This window comes from Diceros bicornis, chromosome 34 (assembly GCF_020826845.1).
Source record: "Diceros bicornis minor isolate mBicDic1 chromosome 34, mDicBic1.mat.cur, whole genome shotgun sequence".
Taxonomy (NCBI): domain Eukaryota; kingdom Metazoa; phylum Chordata; class Mammalia; order Perissodactyla; family Rhinocerotidae; genus Diceros; species Diceros bicornis.
The window spans coordinates 10,180,196-10,202,862 of record NC_080773.1 but is presented as its reverse complement, the minus strand read 5'-3'; the positions used below and the strand labels follow the sequence as shown (position 1 = coordinate 10,202,862).

At 42.4% G+C, this 22,667-nt stretch overlaps 1 protein-coding gene and 1 long non-coding RNA gene across 2 annotated transcripts; both read left to right on the top strand.

The window, feature by feature from the left end:
• The first annotated feature begins 3,837 nt into the window (after positions 1 to 3,837).
• LOC131396769 (major allergen I polypeptide chain 2-like) lies at positions 3,838 to 6,009 on the top strand. The gene is made up of 3 exons (XM_058529155.1): positions 3,838 to 3,904; positions 4,434 to 4,609; positions 5,782 to 6,009. The coding sequence occupies exons 1-3, from the start codon at positions 3,838 to 3,840 to the stop codon at positions 5,878 to 5,880; spliced, it is 342 nt and encodes a 113-aa protein (XP_058385138.1). The 3' UTR covers positions 5,881 to 6,009.
• Positions 6,010 to 14,222: 8,213 nt separating this feature from the next.
• On the top strand, positions 14,223 to 17,669 carry LOC131396777 (uncharacterized). Its single transcript, XR_009216684.1, has 3 exons — positions 14,223 to 14,297; positions 17,136 to 17,250; positions 17,548 to 17,669. It is a non-coding gene; the product is annotated as an uncharacterized LOC131396777 (long non-coding RNA).
• The last annotated feature ends 4,998 nt before the right edge of the window (positions 17,670 to 22,667 follow it).

Below are 22,667 nucleotides of genomic sequence, written 5' to 3'. Positions count from 1 at the left end.
TCCAGCAGGTGCTGCCAGGCCTCTCTGAGGCCACAGCTTGGAATTGTCTGGGGCTGCAGAGGAAGGAGGTGTATGAGTTGGCAAGATGCTAAGTCCCTGAGTCAACAAAGGGCACTGGCTCAGCCTTGGGCTCTGTCCCAGGGTCAGCTGACAGGAAACGCTTAAGAACTGAAATTTCCCAGGTTGAGAGGCGAAAGGGGCAAAAAGTCTCCCAAATCAGGCCTCCTGAATGATGGTTAATGTCAGCCTGTCACAACTGCAAATGACCTTGAAGACAGTCTGGTCTCGACTTGATGGATTTTTCAGGAAACTCAGTGTGTAGCTGAAGGTCTCACAGCTAGTACGTGTCGAGGGAAGGCCAGAGCACAAGCCCTGACCCCCTGGTCAGGCTCCCTGGTGGCTGCTGCCCTGCCTGCTCTCATCACAATCTCTGTCCTTGACCTGCTCAGGGGCCTCCCTTGAGCCAGTCCCCTGAGCCTGTTTCTGGAGCCCTGAATCCTCCCGCACCTGCTGGCCCAGAAGTTCTAGTTGTCTGTTGACCAAGTCCTGCCACCTGGTTACTTTGATAGCACCTCAATCTGACACAGAAATATAATTTTTCTCCAACTTGCTTCTTTTGAGTTTCTCTACTGTTCACACCACCATTCCTCCACAGCTATGACCTGAGGAAAACCCAAGCTCCTTCTATGGCCCACAGCCCCTGTGCAATTAGCACAACCGGTAGCCCCCTTGCTGCCTCTCTGAACATCTCTCTGCCATTCTCTCCTCCCTCCCTGGCCTCCTTTCTGCTTCTTGACCACGCTAAGTGTGCTCCTGCAGCAGGGCCTTTGCACGTGCTGCCCTCACTGCCTGGAATGCCCTTCTGCCAAGAGGCTGCATGATTCGCTACCTCCTCAGGTCTCTTCAAGTCTCACCTTATCAGAGAGGTCCCTGCACTCTAGACCCCTCTATCAAAGGGCAGTCCCCCCCAGCACAGCACTCTCTGTTCTCTGCTACTTCATCTTTCTCCACAGTACTTCTTGCCATTTGTTGATTGCCTTCTGCTCCCTCTTAGATGTCTGATGAGCTCCCAGAGAGGGGGGGCCTTGCTGCGCTGCTGCTGCCTGCCTGGGACTAGGCAGTGGCTGACACACAGTAGGTGCTTCACAGATGTTTGTTAGATGAATGGGAAGAATATCCCCTTTCTCTGGAGTCTATAAATGAGAACATTTTTTACTTATCCTTGATATATGTGTGTTTATGAATATTGCCTGGGATTACTTAAGTAAGGTAAAAGTTTTAAATATTTTAAGTCAGAATTAAGAAGCTTTTGGTGGAGCCACTTGCCTGGCCTTTTCTCTGAGTCATCTGTGATAGAACAAGTTTTGTTGAAGCCCAGAGTAGAAGGGAGGATACAAGTTTTCTAATCCTCCTCAGAACCCTGAGCCAAACAGGATTCACATCCGGTAACTGCTCTTGGCAAAGAGGCAACAAGTACTGAGCCCCAGCTGTCAGTTGGCCACCAAGGAGCCACTCCTTGCCATGGCTACTGATGCCCAAGGGCCATGGCTCTGAAGGTCACCCCGTGAGGGGCTCAGTCACTGTAGATGTCTCTTAGAGGTTCATGGGCACCTGTTAGCCCAGGAAAGTGAACACCATATGCCCCTGGCCGCACATGCTTGCTCTTTGTCTACTTGGGACAGAATTTCAGTGTAGTGGGACACTTGGGCGAGGATCGCATCTCCGCTGTCCTTCACAAGACACCTCCTTCAATCTTCTCCTCAGCTCTGATGCTGAAGCAGGGCTTGGAGTGCTGAAGTAACACAGTTAGGATGCTGTCAGTCTAGTCCCAGTGTCCTTCCGACGGTGCCACAAGACCATCTGAGATGTCTCCAGGTGGTGGGGACATCTGGTGAGGCCGGGGGGATTGCCAGTCAAGGTCAGCGGAGGAGTTGCAGCATACGCAGCCCTTTCCTAATGCAAGTTTTTTTTTTTAATAAACTTTAATTTTGGGATAATTTTAGATTTACAGAAAAGTTGCAAAGATACGTCAAAACCAAGAAACTGACATTGGTACATTACTATTAACTAAGCTCCAAACTTTATTTGGGTTTCACCAGTTTGTCCATTAACATCCTCTTTGTGTGCCAGGATCCAATCCACATCCTAAACACACTGCATTAATCACGTCTCCCAGTCTCCTCCGGTCTGTGACAGTTTCTCAGTCTTTGCTTGTTTGTCATGGCCTTGTCAGTCTTGAGGAGGACTGGCCAGGTATTGTAGAATGTCCCCCCAAGCTGAGTTTGTCTGCTATTTTTCTCATAACTTAGACTGAGGTTCAGACTTTGGGTTTTTGGGAAGACACCACCACGTTGAAGTGCCCTTCTTGTCACATCACATCTGGGCATACGTGATATCAACGTGTTTTTCCACTGGTGATATCAGCCTTGATCGCGCGATCAGTTGTGTTGGCCAGGTTTCCATGCTCTTTTCCCCTTTCCATTCTTGTCTTTGGAAATGAGTTGCTATGTCTAGCCCACTCTCAGCGGAGGCAGGGCGGTAAACACTACCTTCTGGAGGGGGAGTCTCTACATATATTATTTGGAATGCTTCTGTAAGGAATATTTGTCTCTTCTCCCCCATTTGTTTATTTATTAAATCATTTATTTACATCAGTATGGACTCACATATATTATTTTATACTTTGGGTTGTCATTCAATACTGTGTTATTTATTTTGTTGCTCAAATTGTTCCAGATTTGGGCATTGGGAGCTTTCTCAGACTTCCTTCTGCTAGAGTTGTCATGGACTATCTCATCTTGTTTGGGCCAACAAACTACTTTCCTGGAGTAGAAGGTTGAGTTTAACTCTTGAGAAAGTTTAAGCAGCCGGAGTGCCACCTCTGGTCGACCCAGCTCTCTGGTCTATAGAAGTCCAGCCCACAGTGGCCTGTAGGGCTGTGGACACCTCAGAGTCTCTGACACAGGAGACAAACTGCACAACCCCACAACAGCTCACTGATGTTTCTGGGTGGGCTATGTAGTCCAAGCCCCTCTTGGGGCCAGGTTCACTGATGGAGGAGTGTGAAACAGCCAGAGAGGATAAGGCTGGAGCCACTGGGAGTCAAGAAGTTGCCCAGGAATTTGCTCCCTTAAGGGTGAGAGGGAAGCTATTGGCAAAATCCAAAATTGGAGCGTTACCTGAGAAAACCCACATGGCCACAAGTCCTGTGACTTCCCTGGTAGGGAGTGATTCAGAGCCCAAAGATGGTGTCCACCTGTCCTCGGGGCCTGATCCAGAGACTGTAGCAGCTAAGATGTCCAAGGGGCTACAGTCAGGCCCAGCTCCCCATACCTGTCTCCAGGACTTGAACTTAGGCAAAAGTAAGTTTTCTGGATGATCTTTTGTTTACCTATAGTGGCGTAGACCTGTTCTTGACCCCTCCTGTGATTTTCATCTCCCATTTTGGGAAGGTATTGTCTTTGGAGCCAGGATAGGTTGGGGAAAGAATGACCAAGAAGCAGAAGTGACTTTGGGGCTGGGACAACAGAACATTAGGCTCAGGATGGAGTCAGAAATGTCAGCTTGATGTGGCTCAGAATGGAGTCATTTAGAAATGTCAGCTCTGATCGGTCTTTGGCAAAGGTAAAACCACATCTTCTCCAGGAGCTTTGCTCTCAGAGTAGGAGGGGCTTCTCACATTTAACACCCCAAAGGCCGAGGGGAGCCACATGTGCCAGGCCTCTGCCCATAGGCCTTTGGAGCTCCTGGGAGGGGTGTGGGCGGGACTCAGGGAGCTAGTAGTTTATAAAGAAGCAGAAACCCTGTCCTGAGCAAAGCATTCTAGCAGTTGACACTATGAAGGGGACACTGCTTATGCTGGCCTTGCTGGTGACCAGAGAGCTGGGCATTGAGATGGGTGAGAGTAGCAAGGAGGGAACAGATGGCCTTCCTGATCCTTGCCCCACTCTATCTCACTCCACCCCCTCATGGTGATCTCCGATCAGCTTCTAGTGAGATTTAGGGGGCAGCTGGGAGATCATTGCCCAGGAGTCCTGCAGAAACTCTCTGAGGTTTTCAGGCTCTGAATGGAGGAGAGGTTTGGAGACGGAGGGGTCATTGGTTGTGTACACAGTAGGGGGTGGTTAGTTGGGGTAGTGGTGCTTATTTGAAGGGCAGAAGCAGGCAGGCTGGTATGCCTGAGGGCAGTGATCAGGGCCAGAGGGGTCTCTAGTCCTAGCCCCTCACACTGCTCCCTTCTGCTGGAAGTGCCTCATAGAGAATGTTTTTTTCTGTCTGGGATGTAAGCAGTCCAGGGAGAGGGCAGATCTCTCTGGAAGGTGAGTCAGGAGACACTGGATATGTGAGTAACTTTCAAGTGGTGAGGAAGCAGAAACCTCTTACCTTGGTGATTCCTTTGACGGGGTGTTTTCTGTCTGTGTCTTCAGTGGAAGCTTGCCCTATTTTTTATGAAGTCTTTGGCATGGTGGCCCTTGGAGACAAGACACTGTTGAACGTCTCCCTTGATCTGGTCAGCGCTACTGAACCGGAAAAAATAGCCATAGGAAAAATCCAGGATTGCTACAATGAGGCGGGACCCATATCCAAAACCTTGGATCTGATCGTCATGGTAATCTACCCTCTTTCCCCTCACCCCCACCCTGGCACATACAAATAGACTCTGCAATCAAGGGATACACAGCAGACTAGAGCTACAAACAATCAAGCACATAAACCTTTGCTCCACCCTCCAGCACATATAATACGCAACCACCTGCCACGTGCGCATCCAGCCTGTTCTTCTCCCACACATGTCCCTATCATGCCAATTAGCTCACACACAATTGGAAAATAGGAGACTAATATTAGGGCAACACAGAAAGTGTGTTGACTCGTGTGATTGTTTTCCAGGTTAGGGGAGCTGGCATTGCAGGAGTAGAATTTTAACCTCTGGTGGGAAAGAAAGAGTTCAGTCCCGGCACATGTAGGAGCCATCAGCTCTACTTTAGAAATGTTTAAAATGAGCACCTGCCTTTAGATTCTTCCCAGGAAGGGACTCCCTGGCTTGGTAAGGCTTCTGGCTTTTGGCCTGTTTCACTTCCTCTTGTGTCCACCTTGATAGTCATTCCTCTGGCTCAGAGCCCCACTTCCATCTGTATTGTCTCGGTACCTACAAGCCAGAATTTCCTCTCTGTTGTTTTAGTGCCTGAGGCCCCTGAGGCATCTTCTAGCTACATGCAGCCGCTCACCAGGGCAAATGTATCTCCTGATGAACTGTCTTTTTTTGTTATTATTCTTGTTACACAGTTACGTAGATTTTGAGTAGTGTATCTCTTACCCTATTTTCCCCAAAGTGCTGATTCTGCAAAACGAAGCAGAATTTCTTGCACTAATGTAGGCACACAGGGCACACGGGCTTGTTCACAGAACGTGCACACAGGTTCCATACATCCAGTACACCTGACAGATGAATCGCAGGTAGAAGAGACATCATGTAAACCCAGACTCAGCCACCTTGCCCCTCTCTCAGGCCCAGCCCCCACCATGCCTTCCAGAACCTTCTCTTCTCCTTCCCTCCTGTTTAGACTCTTTCCTGACACCTGTGCATGGGTGATTAGGGAGCCATCCTCCTCCTGGTGTGACTGATCTCAGCCCCTCTCTAGTGGTGCGCCTGTGGGCCAAAGGTTCCTGCTGGGGATGGAGCTAAATCACCAAGGATGAGGAGTGGGGTGGTCTGGGGAGACGGGATAGCCCTGCCACGGGCTCAGGTCCTCTGTCCTTCCTCATCCTACTGTCTCCCAGAGTACCATCACCACCAGCGGCGAATGCATCAGCCACGCAGTGGACACGCTGACAGATTTTGAAGAAGGCCTTCCCCAGCTGATCCCTTTGGGGAGATGAATCTTTGTCACTGATGCCCGGGCTGAGCTCTATCTTCCTGCCCTTTTCTCCTTCTCACCTGAAGCTGGAATCCAGACACCTGTCCCCCTCGATGCAGTCATCACCAGGTTGATTCTAATAAAATAACTGCAGCTCTGCTCTGTGTGCCCAGTGTCTGTGTGCTGTGTGGGGACTATGTGAGGCCTGGCAGGAGATCTGGGAGATGTTGAGGAGAAATGATGTGCATGGTCACTGAGGGCATGGGGACTGGAGTCAGACAGAACCAGGATACATCTAGGCCCTGTCACTGACTAACTGTAGGGCCATGGGCAAGCTGTTTTATCTTTCTCAGGCTATTTCCTCATCTGTAAAAAGGGGATTGTGTATGAGGATTAAGTTAAATAACATATATGTAACCCCAGACTTCACCAGCCTGGAAGGATAAAAATGTTATTAACAGCCACGGATAACATATCTCTAACTCTGTCCTTTATTGCAGTTGCAGACCTGTAGTCCCTTAAATGTCACTCTGGTAATTGAAGAGTGACTCTGGAGATGATCTGAGTGGGCTTATCACAAGTCCTTTCTGTCTCCCAGTGGCATTCACCATTTTCTACTTCTTAGGTGGATGTCTTCTGAGGAAGCTGACCTTTCTGCAGGAATACTTAGTACCACTGCTGTTCTTGGGTTCTGCCACTGGGACCAGGACCCCCATGCAGTCTTGGCCCAGGAGGAGGGGAGAAAACGAGTGGATGGAAGAAGCTAACCTTGAGGGAATGCTGCTGTCATGGAAAGAGCTCAGGGTCTGAAGTCTTACTTGCCGGATGTGCCACCTGGGGCAAGTGTTATGAACCCTCTGAGCGTGCTTCCAAAAGCATCAGATGGGTAATTGTATAACCGGTAGGCGACTTGTGAAGCTACAAGGCAGGGACTAGGTTTTACCTCTGTTTCCTAGGGACTAGAGCAGTGTCAGGCTCCACTGAGCATGGCCCACAAAAAAAGTGGCGTCACCAGTAACATCTCTCTACCCTTCCTGGGCCAGGCATGCACAATAAGGTCACTCACAGGGAGATGAACATGGGACTTGGGGCTAAGAGGCCAGGGGCTTGAGTTTGACCTGCTGGCTGAACTTAAGCATTTTAATTCACCTGGTTGCTCATTCCACACCTTGATTGTACATCTACCAAGTGCTGGACACTTTGCTAGACTTAATATTAAGAGTTCAAGTCATACTAAGAAGGTATAGAATGTTATGGAGAAGTACAAAATAAAATTTGACCTGATGAATGGCTAAATCATACCCTTGTATGGGATGAATTGACATTGTAGAAATGTCAACTATTCCCAAATCCATAAATAAATTAATCTTTGTTCTAGTGAAGACTGATTTAAAGTTTATCCAAAAGAATAAATGCTTGAAATCAGCCAAGAAACTTTAGAAAAACAAGAACTATGAACAGGATCTTTCTCACCAGGTATTACAACATAGGTATAAGTCTACAACTAATAAATAGTCTAGTTTTAGCAGAGGAATAGATTGATGGTTATTGTGACAGAAGAGAAATCACACAAATAAATTCAGAGATAGCTTAAGATATAATAATGACAGCTTATTGAATGGAGACAGAATGGATTGGTTTTTAAAATTGCATTGAGAAAAATGGCCAAATGTTTAAAAAATCAAGATGAACCTGCCAAGGTTTTCCCTACAGATTAATGTGGATTAATGATTTAATTGCCATAGTTCCAATTGTTAATTATTTATTTGTCACAACTAATCTCTCTCTCTCTTAGTTTGACTCTCATGGTATCATAGTCTCTTGGTTTTTCTCCTACCTTCCTGGGGGATCCTTCTCACTTCTTTTATGGTTACTTGTGTCCTATGCTAGGGATGATGCTCGTTGCATCTCTTTTCTTTTCTATATACACTCACTTTTTTTTTTTAAATTTTTTGTTTATTGCAGTAACATTGGTTTATGACATTGTATAAATTTCAGGTGGACATCATTATACTTCTATTTCTGCATAGAATACATCATGTTCACCACCCAAATACTAATTACAACCCATCACCACACACATGTGCCGAATTATCCCTTTTGCCCTCCTCTCTCCCCTATTCCCCTCTGGTAACCACCAATCCAATCTCTGTCTCTATGTGTTTGTTTATTGTTGTTATTATCTACTACTTAATGAAGGAAATCATACGGTATTTGACCTTCTCCCTCTGACTTACTTCACTTTGCATAATACCCTCAATGTCCATCCATGTTGTCACAAATGGCTGGATTTCATCGTTTCTTATGGCTGAGTAGTATTCCATTGTGTATATATACCACAGCTTCTTTATCCATTCGTCCCTTGATGGGCACTTAGGTTGCTTCCAAGTCTGGGCTATTGTGAATAACGCTGCAGTGAACATAGTGGTGCATGTATCTTTATGCAGTGGTGTTTTCAAGTTCTTTGGATAAATACCCAGCAGTGGAATAGCTGGATCTTATGGTAGTTCTATCCTTGAGTTTTTGAGGAATCTCCATACTGTTTTCCATAGTGGCTGCACCAGTTTGCACTCCCACCAGCAGTGTATGAGAGTTCCCTTCTCTCCACATCCTCTCCAACACATGTTGTTTCCTGTCTTGTTAATTATAGCCATTCTGACGGGCGTGAGGTGATATCTCATTGTAGTTTTTTTTTGTCGTTGTTGTTAATTTTTTGTTTATTGCAGTAATCTCATTGTAGTTTTGATTTGCATTTCCCTGAAAGTTAATGATTTTGAACATCTTTTCATGTGTCTGTTGGCCATCAGTATATCTTCTTTGGAGAAATGTCTGCTCAGGTCTTTTGCCCATTTTTTAAATTGGGTTGTTAGTTTTTTTGTTGTTGAGATACATCAGTTCTTTATATATTTTGGAGATTAAGCCCTTATCAGATGTATGGTTTGCAAATATCTTCTCCCAATTGTTAGGTTGTCTTTTCGTTTTGTTGATGGTTTCCTTTGCTGTGCAGAAGCTTTTTAGTTTGATGTAGTCCCATTTGTTTATTTTTTCCATTGTTTCTCTTCCCTGGTCAGACATGGTGCTTGAAAATATCTTGCTAAGACCGATGTCGAAGAGCGTACTGCCTATGTTTTTTTCTAGAAGTTTCATAGTTTCAGGTCTTACATTCAAGCCTTTAATCATTTGGAGTTAATTTTTGTGTATGGTGTAAGGTAAGGGTCTACTTTCACTTTTTTGCATATGGCTATCCAGTTTTCCCAACACCATTTGTTGAAGAGACTTTCTTTTCTCCATTGTATGTTCTTGGCTCCTTTGTCAAAGATTAGCTGTCCATAGATGTGTGGGTTTATTTCTGGGCTTTCGATTCTATTCCATTGATCTGTGTGTCTGTTTTTGTGCCAGTACCATGCTGTTTTGGTTACTATAGATTTGTAGTATATTTTGAAATCAGGGAGTGTGATACCTCCAGCTTTGTTCTTTTTTCTCAGGATTCCTTTAGCTATTCGGGGTCTTTTGTTGTTCCATATAAATTTTAGGATTCTTTGTTCTATTTCTGTGAAAAATGTTGTTGGAACTTTGATAGGGATTGCATTGAATCTATAGATTGCTTTAGGAAGTATGGACATCTTAACTATGTTAATTCTTCCAATCCAAGAACATGGAATATCTTTCCATTTCTTTGTGTCTTCTTCAATTTCTTTCAGCAATGTTTTATAGTTTTCGGTGTACAGATCTTTCACCTCTTTGGTTAAGTTTCTTCCTAGGTATTTTATTATTTTGTTGCAATTGTAAATGGGGTTGTATTCTTAATTTCTCTTTCTGCTACTTCCTTGTTAGTGTACAGGAATGCAACTGATTTTTGTATGTTGATTTTGTATCCTGCAACTTTACCGTATTTGTTTATTACTTCTAAAAGTTTTCTGGTGGATTCTTTAGGGTTTTCTATATATAAAATCATGTCATCTGCAAATAGTGAGAGTTTCACTTCTTCCTTTCCAATCTGGATCCCTTTTATTTGTTTTTCTTGCCTGATTGCTCTGGCTAGGACTTCCAGTACTATGTTAAATAGGAGTGGTGAGAGTGGGTATCCTTGTCTGGTTCCTGTTCTTAGAGAGATAGCTTTCAGTTTTTCACCATTGAGGATGATATTAGCTGTGGGTTTGTCATATATGGCCTTTATTGTGTTGAGGTACTTTCCTTCTATCCCCATTTTATTCAGAGTTTTTATCATAAATGGATGCTGTATCTTGTCAAATGCTTTCTCTGCATCTATTGAGATAATCATGTGATTTTTATTCTTCATTTTATTAATGGGATGTATTACATTGATTGATTTGCGAATGTTGAACCATCCCTGCATACCTGGAATAAATCCCACTTGATCATGGTGTATAATCTTTTTAATGTATTGTTGTATGCGACTTGCTAGTATTTTGTTGAGGATTTTTGCATCGATGTTCATCAGTGATAATGGCCTGTAATTTTCTTTTTTTGTGTTGTCCTTGTCTGGTTTTGGTATCAGGGTAATGTTGGCTTCATAGAATGAGTTAGGGAGCTTCCCCCCCTCCTCAATTTTTTGGAAGAGTTTGAGAAGGATAGGTATTAAGTCTTCTTTGAATGTTTGGTAGAATTCACTAGGGAAGCCGTCTGGTCCTGGACTTTTATTTTTGGGGAGGTTTTTGATTAGTGTTTTGATCTCCTAACTGGTGATTGGTCTATTCAAATTCTGTACTTCTTCTTGATCCAGTTTTGGAAGGTTGTATGATTCTAAGAATTTATCCATTTCTTTCAGATTGTCGAATTGGTTGGCATATAGCTTTTCATAGTATTCTCTTATAATCTTTTGTATTTCTGAGGTGTCTGTTGTAATTTCTCCTCTTTCATTTCTGATTTTACTTATTTGTGCCTTCTCTCTTTTTTTCTTGGTGAGTCTAGCTAAAGGTTTGTCAATTTTGTTGATCTTTTCAAAGAACCAGCTCTTGGTTTTATTAATTTTTTCTATTGTTTTTTAGTCTCTATTTCATTTATTTCTGCTCTGATTTTTATGATTTCCCTTCTTCTACTGATTTTGGGCTTTGTTTGTTTTTCTTTTTCCAGTTCCTTTAGGTGCATTGTTAGATTGTTTATTTGAGATTTTTCTTGTTTGTTGAGATAGGCCTGTATTGCTATAAACTTCCCTCTTAGAACCGCTTTTGCTGTATCCCATAAATTCTGGCATGTCGTATTTTCATTTTCATTTGTCTCCAGGTATTTTTTGATTTCTTCTTTGATTTCTTCGTTGACCCAGTTGTTGTTCAGTAGCATTTTGTTTAATCTCCACGTATTTGTGGCTTTTCTGATTTTCTTCCTATAGTTGATTTCCAGTTTCATACTGTTGTGGTCAGAAAAGATACTTGATATTATTTCAATCTTCCTAAATTTATGGAGACTAGTTTTGTGGCCTAATATGTGATCAATCCTGGAGAATGTTCCATGTGCTTTTGAAAAGAAGGTGTGTTCTTCGGTGTTTGGATGGAATGCTCTGTATATATCTACCAGGTCCATCTGTTCTAGTGTGTCATTTAAGGCCAATGTTTCCTTATTAATCTTCTGTTTTGATGATCTATCCATTGGTGTAAGTGGAGTGTTAAAGTCCCCTAGTATTATTGTGTTACTGTCTATTTCTCTTTTTATGTCTGTTAATAATTGCTTTATATATTTACGTGCACCTACATTGGGTGCGTAGATATTTACAAGTGTTATATCCTCTTGTTGGATTGTTCCCTTGATCATTATGTAATGCCCTTCTTTGTCTCTTTTTACAGTTTTTGTTTTAAAGTCTATTTTGTCTGATATGAGTACTGCTACCCCAGCTTTCTTTTCTTTTTTTTTTTAATTTTATTTATTTATTTTTATCCCCCAAAGCCCCAGTAGATAGTTGTATGTCATAGCTGCACATCCTTCTAGTTGCTGTATGTGGGACATGGCCTCAGCATGGCCCGAGAAGCGGTGCATCGGTGCGCGCCCAGGATCCGAACCCGGGCCGCCAGCAGCAGAGCGCGAGCACTTAACTGCTAAGCCATGGGGCCGGCCCCGACCAGCTTTCTTTTCACTGCCATTTGTGTGGAGTATCTTTTTCCATCCCTTCCCTTTCAGTTTGCGAGTGTCTTTAGGTCTGAAGCGTGTCTCTTGTATGCAGCATATATACGGGTCTTGGTGTTTTATCCAATCAGCCACCCTATGCCTTTTAATTGGGGCATTTATTCCATTGACGTTTAAAGTAGCTATTGATAAGTATGTACTTACTGCCATTTTTTAACTTTTTTCCTCAGTGTTTTAGTAGTCCTTCTCTGTTCCTTTCTCCTTCTATACAGAATTGATGGTCTCTTTAGTTTGACCTCTGTCTGAAAGCACTACTCTTTAACTCCCCTCCTCCCTCATTTTATGTTTTTGATATCATATCTAACCTCTTTTTGTGCATTTGTATCCATTGCCCTCTTATCATGGAAATAGATAATTTTTCCTATTTGTGGTCTTCTCTTTTCCCCTTAAATCAGTCCCTTTAACATTTCTTGTAGTACTGGTTTCTTGGTGACAAACTCCTTTAATTTTTGCTTGTCTGGGAAATTTTTGATCTCTCCTTCCATTTTCAATGATAATCTTGCTGGGTAGAGTATTCTTGGCTGTAAGTTTTTTCCTTTTAGCACTTTAAATATATCGTGCCACTCTCTTCTAGCTTGTAAGGTTTCTCCTGAGAAGTCAGCTCATAGCCTTATGGGGTTTCCTTTGTATGTAATTTGTCTTTCTCTGGCAGCTTTTAGGATTCTCTCTTTATCTTTAATTCTAGATATTTTGATCATGATGTGCCTTGGTGTGGGCCTCTTTGGGTTTATCTTGTTTGGGGCTCTCTGTGATTCCTGTACCTGGATGTCTGTTTCCTTCCTTAGGTTAGGGAAGTTTTCATCTATTATTTCTTGAAATAGATTCTCTGCTCCTTTGTCTCGCTCTTCTCCTTCCGGGACACCTATAACACGGATGTTATTGTGCTTGATGTTGTCCCAGAGGTCCTTTAGACTGTCCTCACTCTTTTTAATTCTTTTCTCTTTTACCTGTTCAGCTTGGGTAATTTCCTCTAGTCTTTCGTCCAGCTTGCAGATCCGTTCTTCTGTATCCTCTACTCTGCTTTTGAGTCCCTCTAGCAAATTTTTCATTTCCAGTATCGTATTCTTCATTTCTGATTGGTTCTTTTTTATATCTTCCATTTCTTTGTTGACATTCTCACTGAGTTCATCTATTCTTCTCCCCACATCAGTGAGCATCCTTAACACTCTTAGTTTGAACTCTCTGTCAGGTAGGTTGCTCATTTCTGTTTCACTTAGTTCCTTTTCTGGAGTTTTGTCCTGTTCCCTTACTTGGAATGTATTCCTTTGCCTCCTCATTTTGCCTCTTTCCCTGTGCTTGTGTCTGAGTATTAGGTAGGTCAGCTACGTCTCCTGCTCTTGGATAGGTGACCTTATACAAGTGATGCCTTAGGAGTCCTGCAGTGTGCTTCCCTCAGTTCTCAATGTTCCAGGGGTGACCCCTATGTGGGCTACGTGTGTCCTTCTGTTGTAGCCTGTTTGCTCTCCCTGTATGTGCCCAGGTAGGCCGAGTTATTCTCCTGGTCAGCTGTTGTAATGCTCAGCTGTTTGTAGTTGTTGTGGGCCCTTCAGTCTCTTTATCTGGTGTGGGGACCCCCAGCTCAGTTGGCTGCAAGTTTTAATACCACATTTGTGTTGCAGTATTTCTTTTAAGTGAGTAGGCCCCCAGCTTGGCAAGTTGTTAGGCTCAGGGGCTTACACTTGCTATAAGCCTCCAGGCTTTAGGTCTCTTGTCAGCTCTCTGAGGATTGCAGCTGGATGGGGCTGGCCTCAGGCATGGTAGCACACAATTGTTTCAGGCTGTGGAACGTGGGGCAAACCCCCTATGTGGGTCTTTGAGAAGCACAAGTCTTCTGCAGCTACAAGCCCTGCTGCCCACACACAGTCAACACAGTCCTGCCCCGTGTGCGCGCCCTGACCTCCCGAAGTGGACCCAGTGTCTCCAAGGCGGGAGCCCCACACACTCCACCACGGCCCCACACTCTCCACCCACTCCTTGTGCATGCCCTGCCCCACTGAAGTGGGCTCAGCTGCCAGGCTGCAGAGAATCCAGTCACCAGTCTATACAGGCCCACAAGTTGCCTGAGGGCTTGTTGTTGGGTGGGGCCAGTGTCTAGGGTGGGCTGCCTGCCCTGGCTGAGCTGGATTAAATCGGTGCTCTAGCGGGTGGGGCAGACCCTGGGCTAGCATGCCTCAGGGAGAACTCCAATGGTGTCTGTGTCAGCACCACACCACCTGGTGTGGCCACAACAATGGCCGCCGCCAATGTCCCAGTCCCTGGAGAGGTCTCACCTCTCACTGAGATGCACTCAGGGCCTATTAGGTGAGTCTCTTTTCACCAAAGCACTGTGTACCTTTGTTTCTGGTGATTTTAGGTTGCCTTCTGAAAGGGGTGAGTTTGTGCGTGGGCCCTTTAAGAGCCAGTTTTAATTTCTTTGTGAACCAGCTTTTCTGGGGGTGCTCCCCAATGTTTTAGTAGCAGGCAAAGTCAGATATTATGCCACTTGTCTCAATTGTGCTGGGTCCACAAAATGCCCACAGCGGGGGCGCTCCCTGGCTCGGGGCCCCGCTCCTCCAGGGAGGGCTGCGTACCTGTGGGCTGCTCCTGGGCGGCCATGAGGGGCTGCAGCTTGTGAAGGCAGCATTTTTTTTGTCCAGAAGGGAGTTTCTGCCTCTTCCACCTCAATTAGGATTGTCCGTTGTTGCAGGAGTTCCTCTTATCCAGTTTTCAGTTCTGTCTCAGGGGTAATTTTTCCACGAGTAGTTGTAAATTGGCTGTGTCCGCGGGAGGAGGTGAGTTCAGAGTCTGCTTACACTGCCATCTTGACTTCTCTCCTTCTTTATTCTTAAAAGACCATTTTGCTGGGTAAAGTATTCATGGTTAGGAGTATTTCTCTTTCAGTAGTTTGAATATATCTTTCCACTCTCATAGTATGCAAGGTTTCTGCTGAGAAATCCAAGGATATTCCTATGAGAGATCCCTTATGTGTGACTAATTGCTTTTTTCTTGCTGCTTTCAAAAATTTCTCTTTGTCTTTGATTTTGACAGTTTGATTATAATATGTCTCGTTGAAGTCTTCTCTGGGTTGAAACTGATTGGGGAACTTTGAGCTTCATGTATCTGAATGTCCATATCTCTCCTAATATTTGGGATGTTTTCAGCCATTATTTCTTTAAATAAGCTTTCTGTTCCTTTCTCACTCTCTTCTCCTAGAAGGACTCATAATGCATATATGGGTTCTCTAGATGGTATCCCATAAGTCCCATAGGCTTTTTCACTCTTTTTTTCTTTTTTTCTCCCTTAACTGGATAATTTCAAAGGATCTGTCTTTGAATTCACTGATTTCTCTTCCTGATCAAGTCTGATTTTAAAACTCTCTATTGAATTTTTCAGTGCAGTGATTGTATTCTCAGCTCCAGGATATATGTTTGCTTCTATTTTATGGTTTCTTTTTATTTATTTATTTATTTTTTTGTGAGGAAGATCAGCCCTGAGCTAACATCCATGCTAATCCTCCTCTTTTTGCTGAGGAAGACCGGCCCTGAGCTAACATCTATTGTCAATCCTCCTCCTTTTTTTTCTTTCCCCAAAGCCCCAGTAGATAGTTGTATGTCATAGTTGCACATTCTTCTAGTTGCTGTATGTGGGATGCGGCCTCAGCATGGCCGGAGAAGCGGTGCATCGGTGCACGCCTGGGATCCGAACCCAGGCCGCCAGTAGTGGAGCGTGTGCACTTAACTGCTAAGCCACAGGGCCGGCCCTATTTTATGGTTTCTATCTCTTAATTTAACTTCTTATTTTGATCACGTATTGTTTTCCTGATTTTGTTGAGTTGTCTGTCTGCGTTCTTTTTTAGCTTCATTGAGCTTCTTTGAGATGATTATTTTTGAATTCTTTGTGAATCAGTTAATAGATCTCCATTTCTTTATGGTTGGTTACTGGAAAATTATTGTGTTGCTTTGGTGGTATCCTGTTTCCTTGATTTTTTTTGTGTTCCTTGAAGTCTTGCATTGCTGTCTTCATTTGAAGAAGCAGTAATTTCCTCCTGTCTTTACTGATTTGCTTCAGGAGAGAAATACCTTTGCCATTCAGCCTGGCTAGGAATTCTGGTGGTATCTCAGATATTTTATACGTATGCATCTGCTCCTCTCCTCTTGTTTCCTCTTGGGAGGGAAGTCTTAGCACTGTATGCCTTCTCTCAAACCCACAAAGACAGGCTGAGTGCTGAAAGCCTCCTGTTTGTTTTCACTAGGGCTGTGCCCCAGAGTGTTCAAAATTATGTGCCTACTCAAAATACAGCAGAGTTGAGCCTGCTATCTGAGTGTGCCCCTGCTTGATCTGCAGAGGTTTGCACATGCATTCTGCAGGGGCATGCACAGAATGCCTGCCAGGAAAGGAGGGGCGTGTGGAGTGCTGGGGGTGCATGTGGCCTTGTTGAGAGGGTCTGCAGTTGATGTGCCCTATGATGTTTGTAGGTGGATCTCTTTGTGGAGTCCATGAATCAGCAATAGATATCACAACTGTTTGTTGAGTTTCGCACCCAGTTGCTGTGAGCCCTTATGCCTTTCCCTGTTCCTAGCTTCCCCCAGAGACTTTGGCCATGCTAATTCTCTCAGTGTTCTGGGTGGAGTGGGAGAGAAGTGGGCCTTTTGATCAGCCTCCCACAGGACCTGGAAAGCCAGGAACTTACTATGTTCTCACTTTCCAGTGTGGGAAAAATTGCAGGTGGAGGTGGTCTCTCTTGACGTAGAGCTGTGCTGCCTTGGGGGAGGGGTGATGCAGGTATAAAGTGAAACTATCCTCTTACCCTCATCAGTGCATCTTTTCTCAGATTTTGTGCTCCAGCCTCTATGCTGCAACCTCTCTGCTAGACTCCCAGACTCCCACAAAGGTGCCTTCATCCATGGGTAGTTGTCAAAATTGGTGCTTTTCTGGGAGAGGAATGCTGGAAACTCCTACCATGTTGCTGACCTCATTCCCTTCTCATAACTTTTTATCCCTTATATCCTCCATCACTGCCTTTGTGTTCAGTTGATTTTTTGTAGTGACACAGGTTGATTTCCTTCTTATTTCCGTTTATGTAGATTCTATACATATTTTCTTTGCGGTTACCATGGGAATTACTTATAGCATCTTAAAGTACTCTCTGTACCATTGTAGGAGCTGGGGGATGGTTTGAGTGAGCCCACAGAAGCTATCTCAGTTGCTGCCTCTCTTGACCACATTCTGCACATGGACTTCAATGATGGTGCTAGCTCTCATGGATGTAGCACAGGTGAGTGGAGGATGCCCCAGATCCCTACCCACTCGGACCCCTACCTTCATTCTCTGGCACCCCAATGTGGGAGATGGTGTTATCTAGGGAGTCTTCACCTTCCCCTCACTGCCGTTGAGTGTGGGGGCCCTAGCTTAGGGTCACTTGGGGCCCATGGTGTGGAGTGCAGGCTGGGGTTTACATGGAGAGGTTCTCATTTCTGACAATTATTGGTTTATTAGTTTGCAGTGTGGAAGGAGGAAATGTAGTTTCTCAGAATCTCTCCGATACATGCAATTTGCATGGCCTATACTGCAGGGTGGAACGTGAGTTGCTGACTGCAGAGTCCTCAGTGTGGAATCTGGCCGTCACCCAACCCAGGGCCGTGACCTTGTATGAGCACCCTCGTTGTCCATGACCTCCATTTCCTCAGGTATAGAATGATAATGTTAACAGTTGTTCTCTCTTGGTTTAGGGAACTGCAGAGGGAACATGTGCTATGTGCTTCTGTTCCCCAGCACTGCCCAGGGAACATGATTCTGTGCTCTGTTGCCAAAGAGGTGCGTTCCTGGGTCCAGGATAATCTTAGGGGCTCACCCCAAGAAGAATCTGGCCCTTGGGCCTTCCTGGGCTCTGACCTCTACACAGCTGATGAGTCGAATGGGAAGGGGATAGCCTGGGAGAAACAGTGAGTGGGAATTACACATTTGGAATTGCTGCTCCTCTGCTAGAGCATGGAAGATTATGGGTCAGGCTGAGAGCCAAGAAGGCCCCTGAATTCATCTTTTGCAGTTGCCATCTAATTCTTGCAGAGACAGGCTCTATTTGTATCTCTGATTTTTAGATGAGAGAGCAGAAGCCTGTGGAAGTTGAATGACTTGCTGAAGGGCACAAAACTAGCCAGGGTGTTGCTGGGATTTGACCTGGGCTGATTTTTCCCAGCTACCATGACATTAACCACAATACTCTGTTGGCTTCTAACGTTTATAATTGACTACAGGTGTACAGATTTATATTAACCATAGACCTTTTTTTATGACGCACTCATCATTTGTCAGTGCACTGTTATGTTTAATTTAATTTATTTTAAACTTTTTCCAGTCATTTACTTATTTCCTCTAAAAATATTGCAATGAACACCATCAGCCACCAATATCCTATATTAATCTATACACTTCTTGCCTTTCCCATCCTCTCCCTTCCCCAGAGAGATAATCACTTTCTTGAACTTTGCTTTTATAATTTTATTACTTTACATGTGGATGTCTTTTGTATTATAAATGGAATTTCTTTTGTAGATATGGTGCATTTCAGATTTTCTGTTTCTTATGTTGGTTTTGTTATCTTGTATCTTTCAAGCAATTTGTCTATTTCATCTAGTTGTCAATTCATTGCTTAGTTTAATTATTGTATCAGATCTATTTGTAAGCATACTTAAACAGTGTATTGTATAGTTTTCTTTAACTTCTAATAAATGGTATCATAGTTGATTGCTATGATTTGAACATGTCCCCCCCCAATCATGTTGAAATCCTAACCTCCAAAGATGTTGGTATTAGGAAGTGGAGCCTTTGGGAGATGCTTAAGTCATGAGGGTGGAACCTTCATGAATGGGATCAGTGTCTTATAAAATCGGCTCCAGAGAGATCCCTCACTGCTTCCACCATGTGGGGGCACAGCGAGAAGGCGCTGGCTATGAACCAGGAAGAAGGACCTCACCAGAATGTGACCAGGCTGGCACCTTGATCTTGGACTTCTCAGTCTCCAGAACAGTGAGAAATACATCTCTGCTGTTTATAAGCTCCCCAGTCTGCAGTATGTTGTTATAGCAACCCAAATGGACTAAGACATTAATGTAGTCTTCTGATACATGCTTTTAAAAAATTCAACATTATATTACTAAGTGGGAATGTAAATTGGTGCAGCCAGTATGGAAAACAGTATGCAGATTCCTCAAAAAATTAAAAATAGAACTACCATAGGATCCAGCTATCCTACTTCTGGGTATTTATCCAAAGAACATGAAAACACTAATTCAAAAAGATAAATGAGCCCCTATGTTCATTGCAGCATTATTTACAATAGCCAAGACTTGGAAACAACCTAGGTGCCCATCAACTGATAAATGGATAAAGAAGATGTGGTTAATATATACAATGCAATACTACTCAGCCATAAAAAAAGATGAAACCTTGCCACTTGAGACATGGATGGACCTTGAGAGTATTACGTTAAGTGAAATAAGTCAGATGGAGAAAGACAAATACTGTATGATTACACTCATATGTGGAAGACTAAAAAAAAAACACCAACAACAGACAAACACATAGATACAGAGAACAGATTGGTGGTTACCAGAGGGTAAGTGGGGCGAGAAGAGGGTGGAAAGGGGTAAAGGGAGGCATTTGTACAGTGACAGATGGAAACTAGACTTTTGGTGGTGAACACGATGTAGTCTACACAGAAGTAGAAATATAATGATGTACACTTGAAATTTATATAATATTATAAACCAATGTTACCTCAAAATAAAGGAATCATGGTGTGTGAACCATAATTTATTTTTTTCTTTTCAAAATATTCCATTACATCAATATATTGCAATGTATTTATCCATTTTTGTAGATATTCACCTGTTTCCATAATTATGTCTAAAAAAATCTGAGTACACTACACTATTCAATAAAAGATAGTCACTTGTTTCCACTTCTTGGCTATTTAGAATAGTGTTTCTATGAACATGAGTGTACAAACATCTCTTTGAGACCCTGCTTTCAATTTTTTTGGATATGTACCCTAAAGTGGGATTGCTGGACCATACGGTAATTCAATTTTTAATTGTTTGAGGCATCTCCATACTGTTTTCCACAGCAGTTGCACCATTTTACAATACCACCAACATTGCAGAAGGGTGCCAATTTCTTTACATCCTCATCAAACTTGTTTTGTAAGGAAAAAAAAAATTTTTTTTTTTTGAGAGTAGCCATCCTCTTGGGTGTGAGGTGATATCTCATTCTGGTGTTGATTTGCATTTTTCTAATGATTAGTGATGTTGAACATCTTTTCACATGATTATTGGCCACTTGTATGTCTTCTTTGGAGAAATGTCTATTCAAAGTCCTTTGCCAAATTTTTAATTTGGTTATTTGAATTTTCTTGTTGAGTGGTAGAAGTTTTTCATACATTGTGGATATTAATTCCTAACAGATAAGTGATTTGCAAATATTTTCTCCCATTCCATAGGCTGCCTTTTCACTCCATTGATGTGTTTTTTGGTGCTCAAGTTTTTAAGTTTGATATAGGCCCATTTGTCTATTTTTACTTGTATTGCCTGTGGTTTTAGTGTAATATTCACAAAATCATCACCAAATGCAATGTCATGAAGATATTCCCCTATGTTTTATTCTAGGAGTTTTATAGTTTTGGGTCTTACATTTAGGTCTTTGATCCATTTTGAGTTAGTTTTTATATATGGTGTAAGATAAGGGCCCACCTTCGTTCTTTTGCATGTGGTTATCTGGTTTTCCCAACACCGTTTTTTGAATAGACTGTTCTTTCCCCATTGAGTGGTCTTGTCACTCTAATAGAAGGACACTTGACCATATATGTGAGAGTTTATTTCTGTCCTTTATATTCTATTCCATTGGTCTATGTGTCTGTCTTTATGACAGTACCACACTGTTTTGATTACTGTAGATTTGTAGTAAGTTTAGAAGTTGGGAAGTTTAGACTTCCAACTTTGTTCTTCTTTGTCATGATTGTTTTGGCTATTCAGAGTTATTTGGTATTCCATATTTCTATTTCTGAAAAAAAAAAAACCCAAAAAACAAAAAATGCCACTGGGATTTTGATAGAGATTACGTCGAATCTACAAATGTGTAATACTGACATCTTAACAATATAAGTCCTCCAATCCATTAGAATGGATGTCTTTCCATTAATTGGTTTCTTCATTAATTTCTTTCAGCAATGTTTTGCAGTTTTCAGTACACAAGTCTTGCACTTCCTTGGTTAAATTTATTCCTACGTATTTTATTCTGTTTGAGGCTACTGTAGATGGAATTTTCTTAATTTACTTTTTGGATTGTTCATTGTTTATGTATAGAAATATAACTGATTTTTGAGTGTTGATTTTGTATTCTGCAATTTTGTGGAATTTGTTTATTAACTTTAACAGTTATTGTGTGTGTGTGTGTGTGTAATATTTATAGAGTTTTCTCCATATAAGATCATGGCATCTGTGAACAGAGATAATTTTACTTCCTTTCCAATTTAGATGACTTTTATTTCTTTTTTTTGCCTAATTGCTCTGAGTAGGACTTCCAATACTATATTAAATATGAGTGGTGAGAGCACTAGTCCTTGTATCGTTCCTGATTTTTCAGTCTTTCCCCACTGAGTATGATATTAGCTGTGAACTTTTCATATGTAGCCTTTATTATGTTGAAGTAGTTTCCTTCTATTCCTAGTTTGTTAAGTATTTTATCATGAAAGGGTATTACATATTTTTGTTTGTTTGTTTTTTCAGGGTGAACATGGTCTTCAAATTTATTTTGCTGGATTTTGGTTTCCTGCAATTTTTTGATGCTCTCATACCACCTGATTTCCTTATGACTAAAAAAACAAAAACAAAACAAAACAAGGTATCCCAGCATAGACACAAAAGCTAAACAGTTTTTCCACTGAATAACAAAACAAAACAAAACACCAGCATTTTTGGCAAGTGATATTCTTATAAATTGTTATTTTCCTAATGCAATGTAACCTATTATTGCCTTGTGTCAACATCTACTAACAAGGAGAGACAAACAGGCAGGATTTATGCTCAATTACACTGTGGAAAATTCTTATACCCTAAGAGTAACAGTGTATCAAACATTAATAAAGGAAGATATAGGAGGTATTTTTTCATGATTTACAGGACAGGAAATCACATTATGCTTTTCTGTTACATGACTAAACATCACAGGAAACATACATTCAGGTTTATAGTTCTAATGGACAAGTATACATGGGGCATAAGCAGTCCTGTGATCCCTCACTGTTTCAATCATCCCAATCTGAAATGGAGCAAAACATGTCAAATATAAGAAGGGGCATTGGCCTAAGGGGCCGAAGATCAGGGTTGTGGCTTCAGCTCATATATTTTTTGGTAAATCACTTCCTTTCTCTAAGCTTTCATTTTCTCATCTGTAAAATGAAACAAGTGAACTGAATTAAGATTGTTGGATCTGTAGAATCAAGCTCTATTCTTCAAGGTCTGGTGGAGAAGGAGGCAATTTTTAAAGCAGCTTTATTGAGGTAAAATTGACATAAAAACTGCACATTTTTAATGTGTACAATTTGATGAATTCGGAAACGTGCAAACACCCATGAAACCATTGCCACAATCAAGGTAATAGACATTTCCAACAACTCCCAGAGTTTCCCTTCCCTAA

Bases quoted from the DNA above. Each gene is read 5' to 3' on its own strand.
- LOC131396769 (XM_058529155.1), top strand. From the start codon at position 3,838: ATGAAGGGGACACTGCTTATGCTGGCCTTGCTGGTGACCAGAGAGCTG. The intron at 3,905-4,433 runs GTAGCAAGGAGG...CTTCAGTGGAAG, and splicing joins GGGCATTGAGATGGGTGAGA to CTTGCCCTATTTTTTATGAA. The intron at 4,610-5,781 runs GTAATCTACCCT...ACTGTCTCCCAG, and splicing joins CCTTGGATCTGATCGTCATG to AGTACCATCACCACCAGCGG.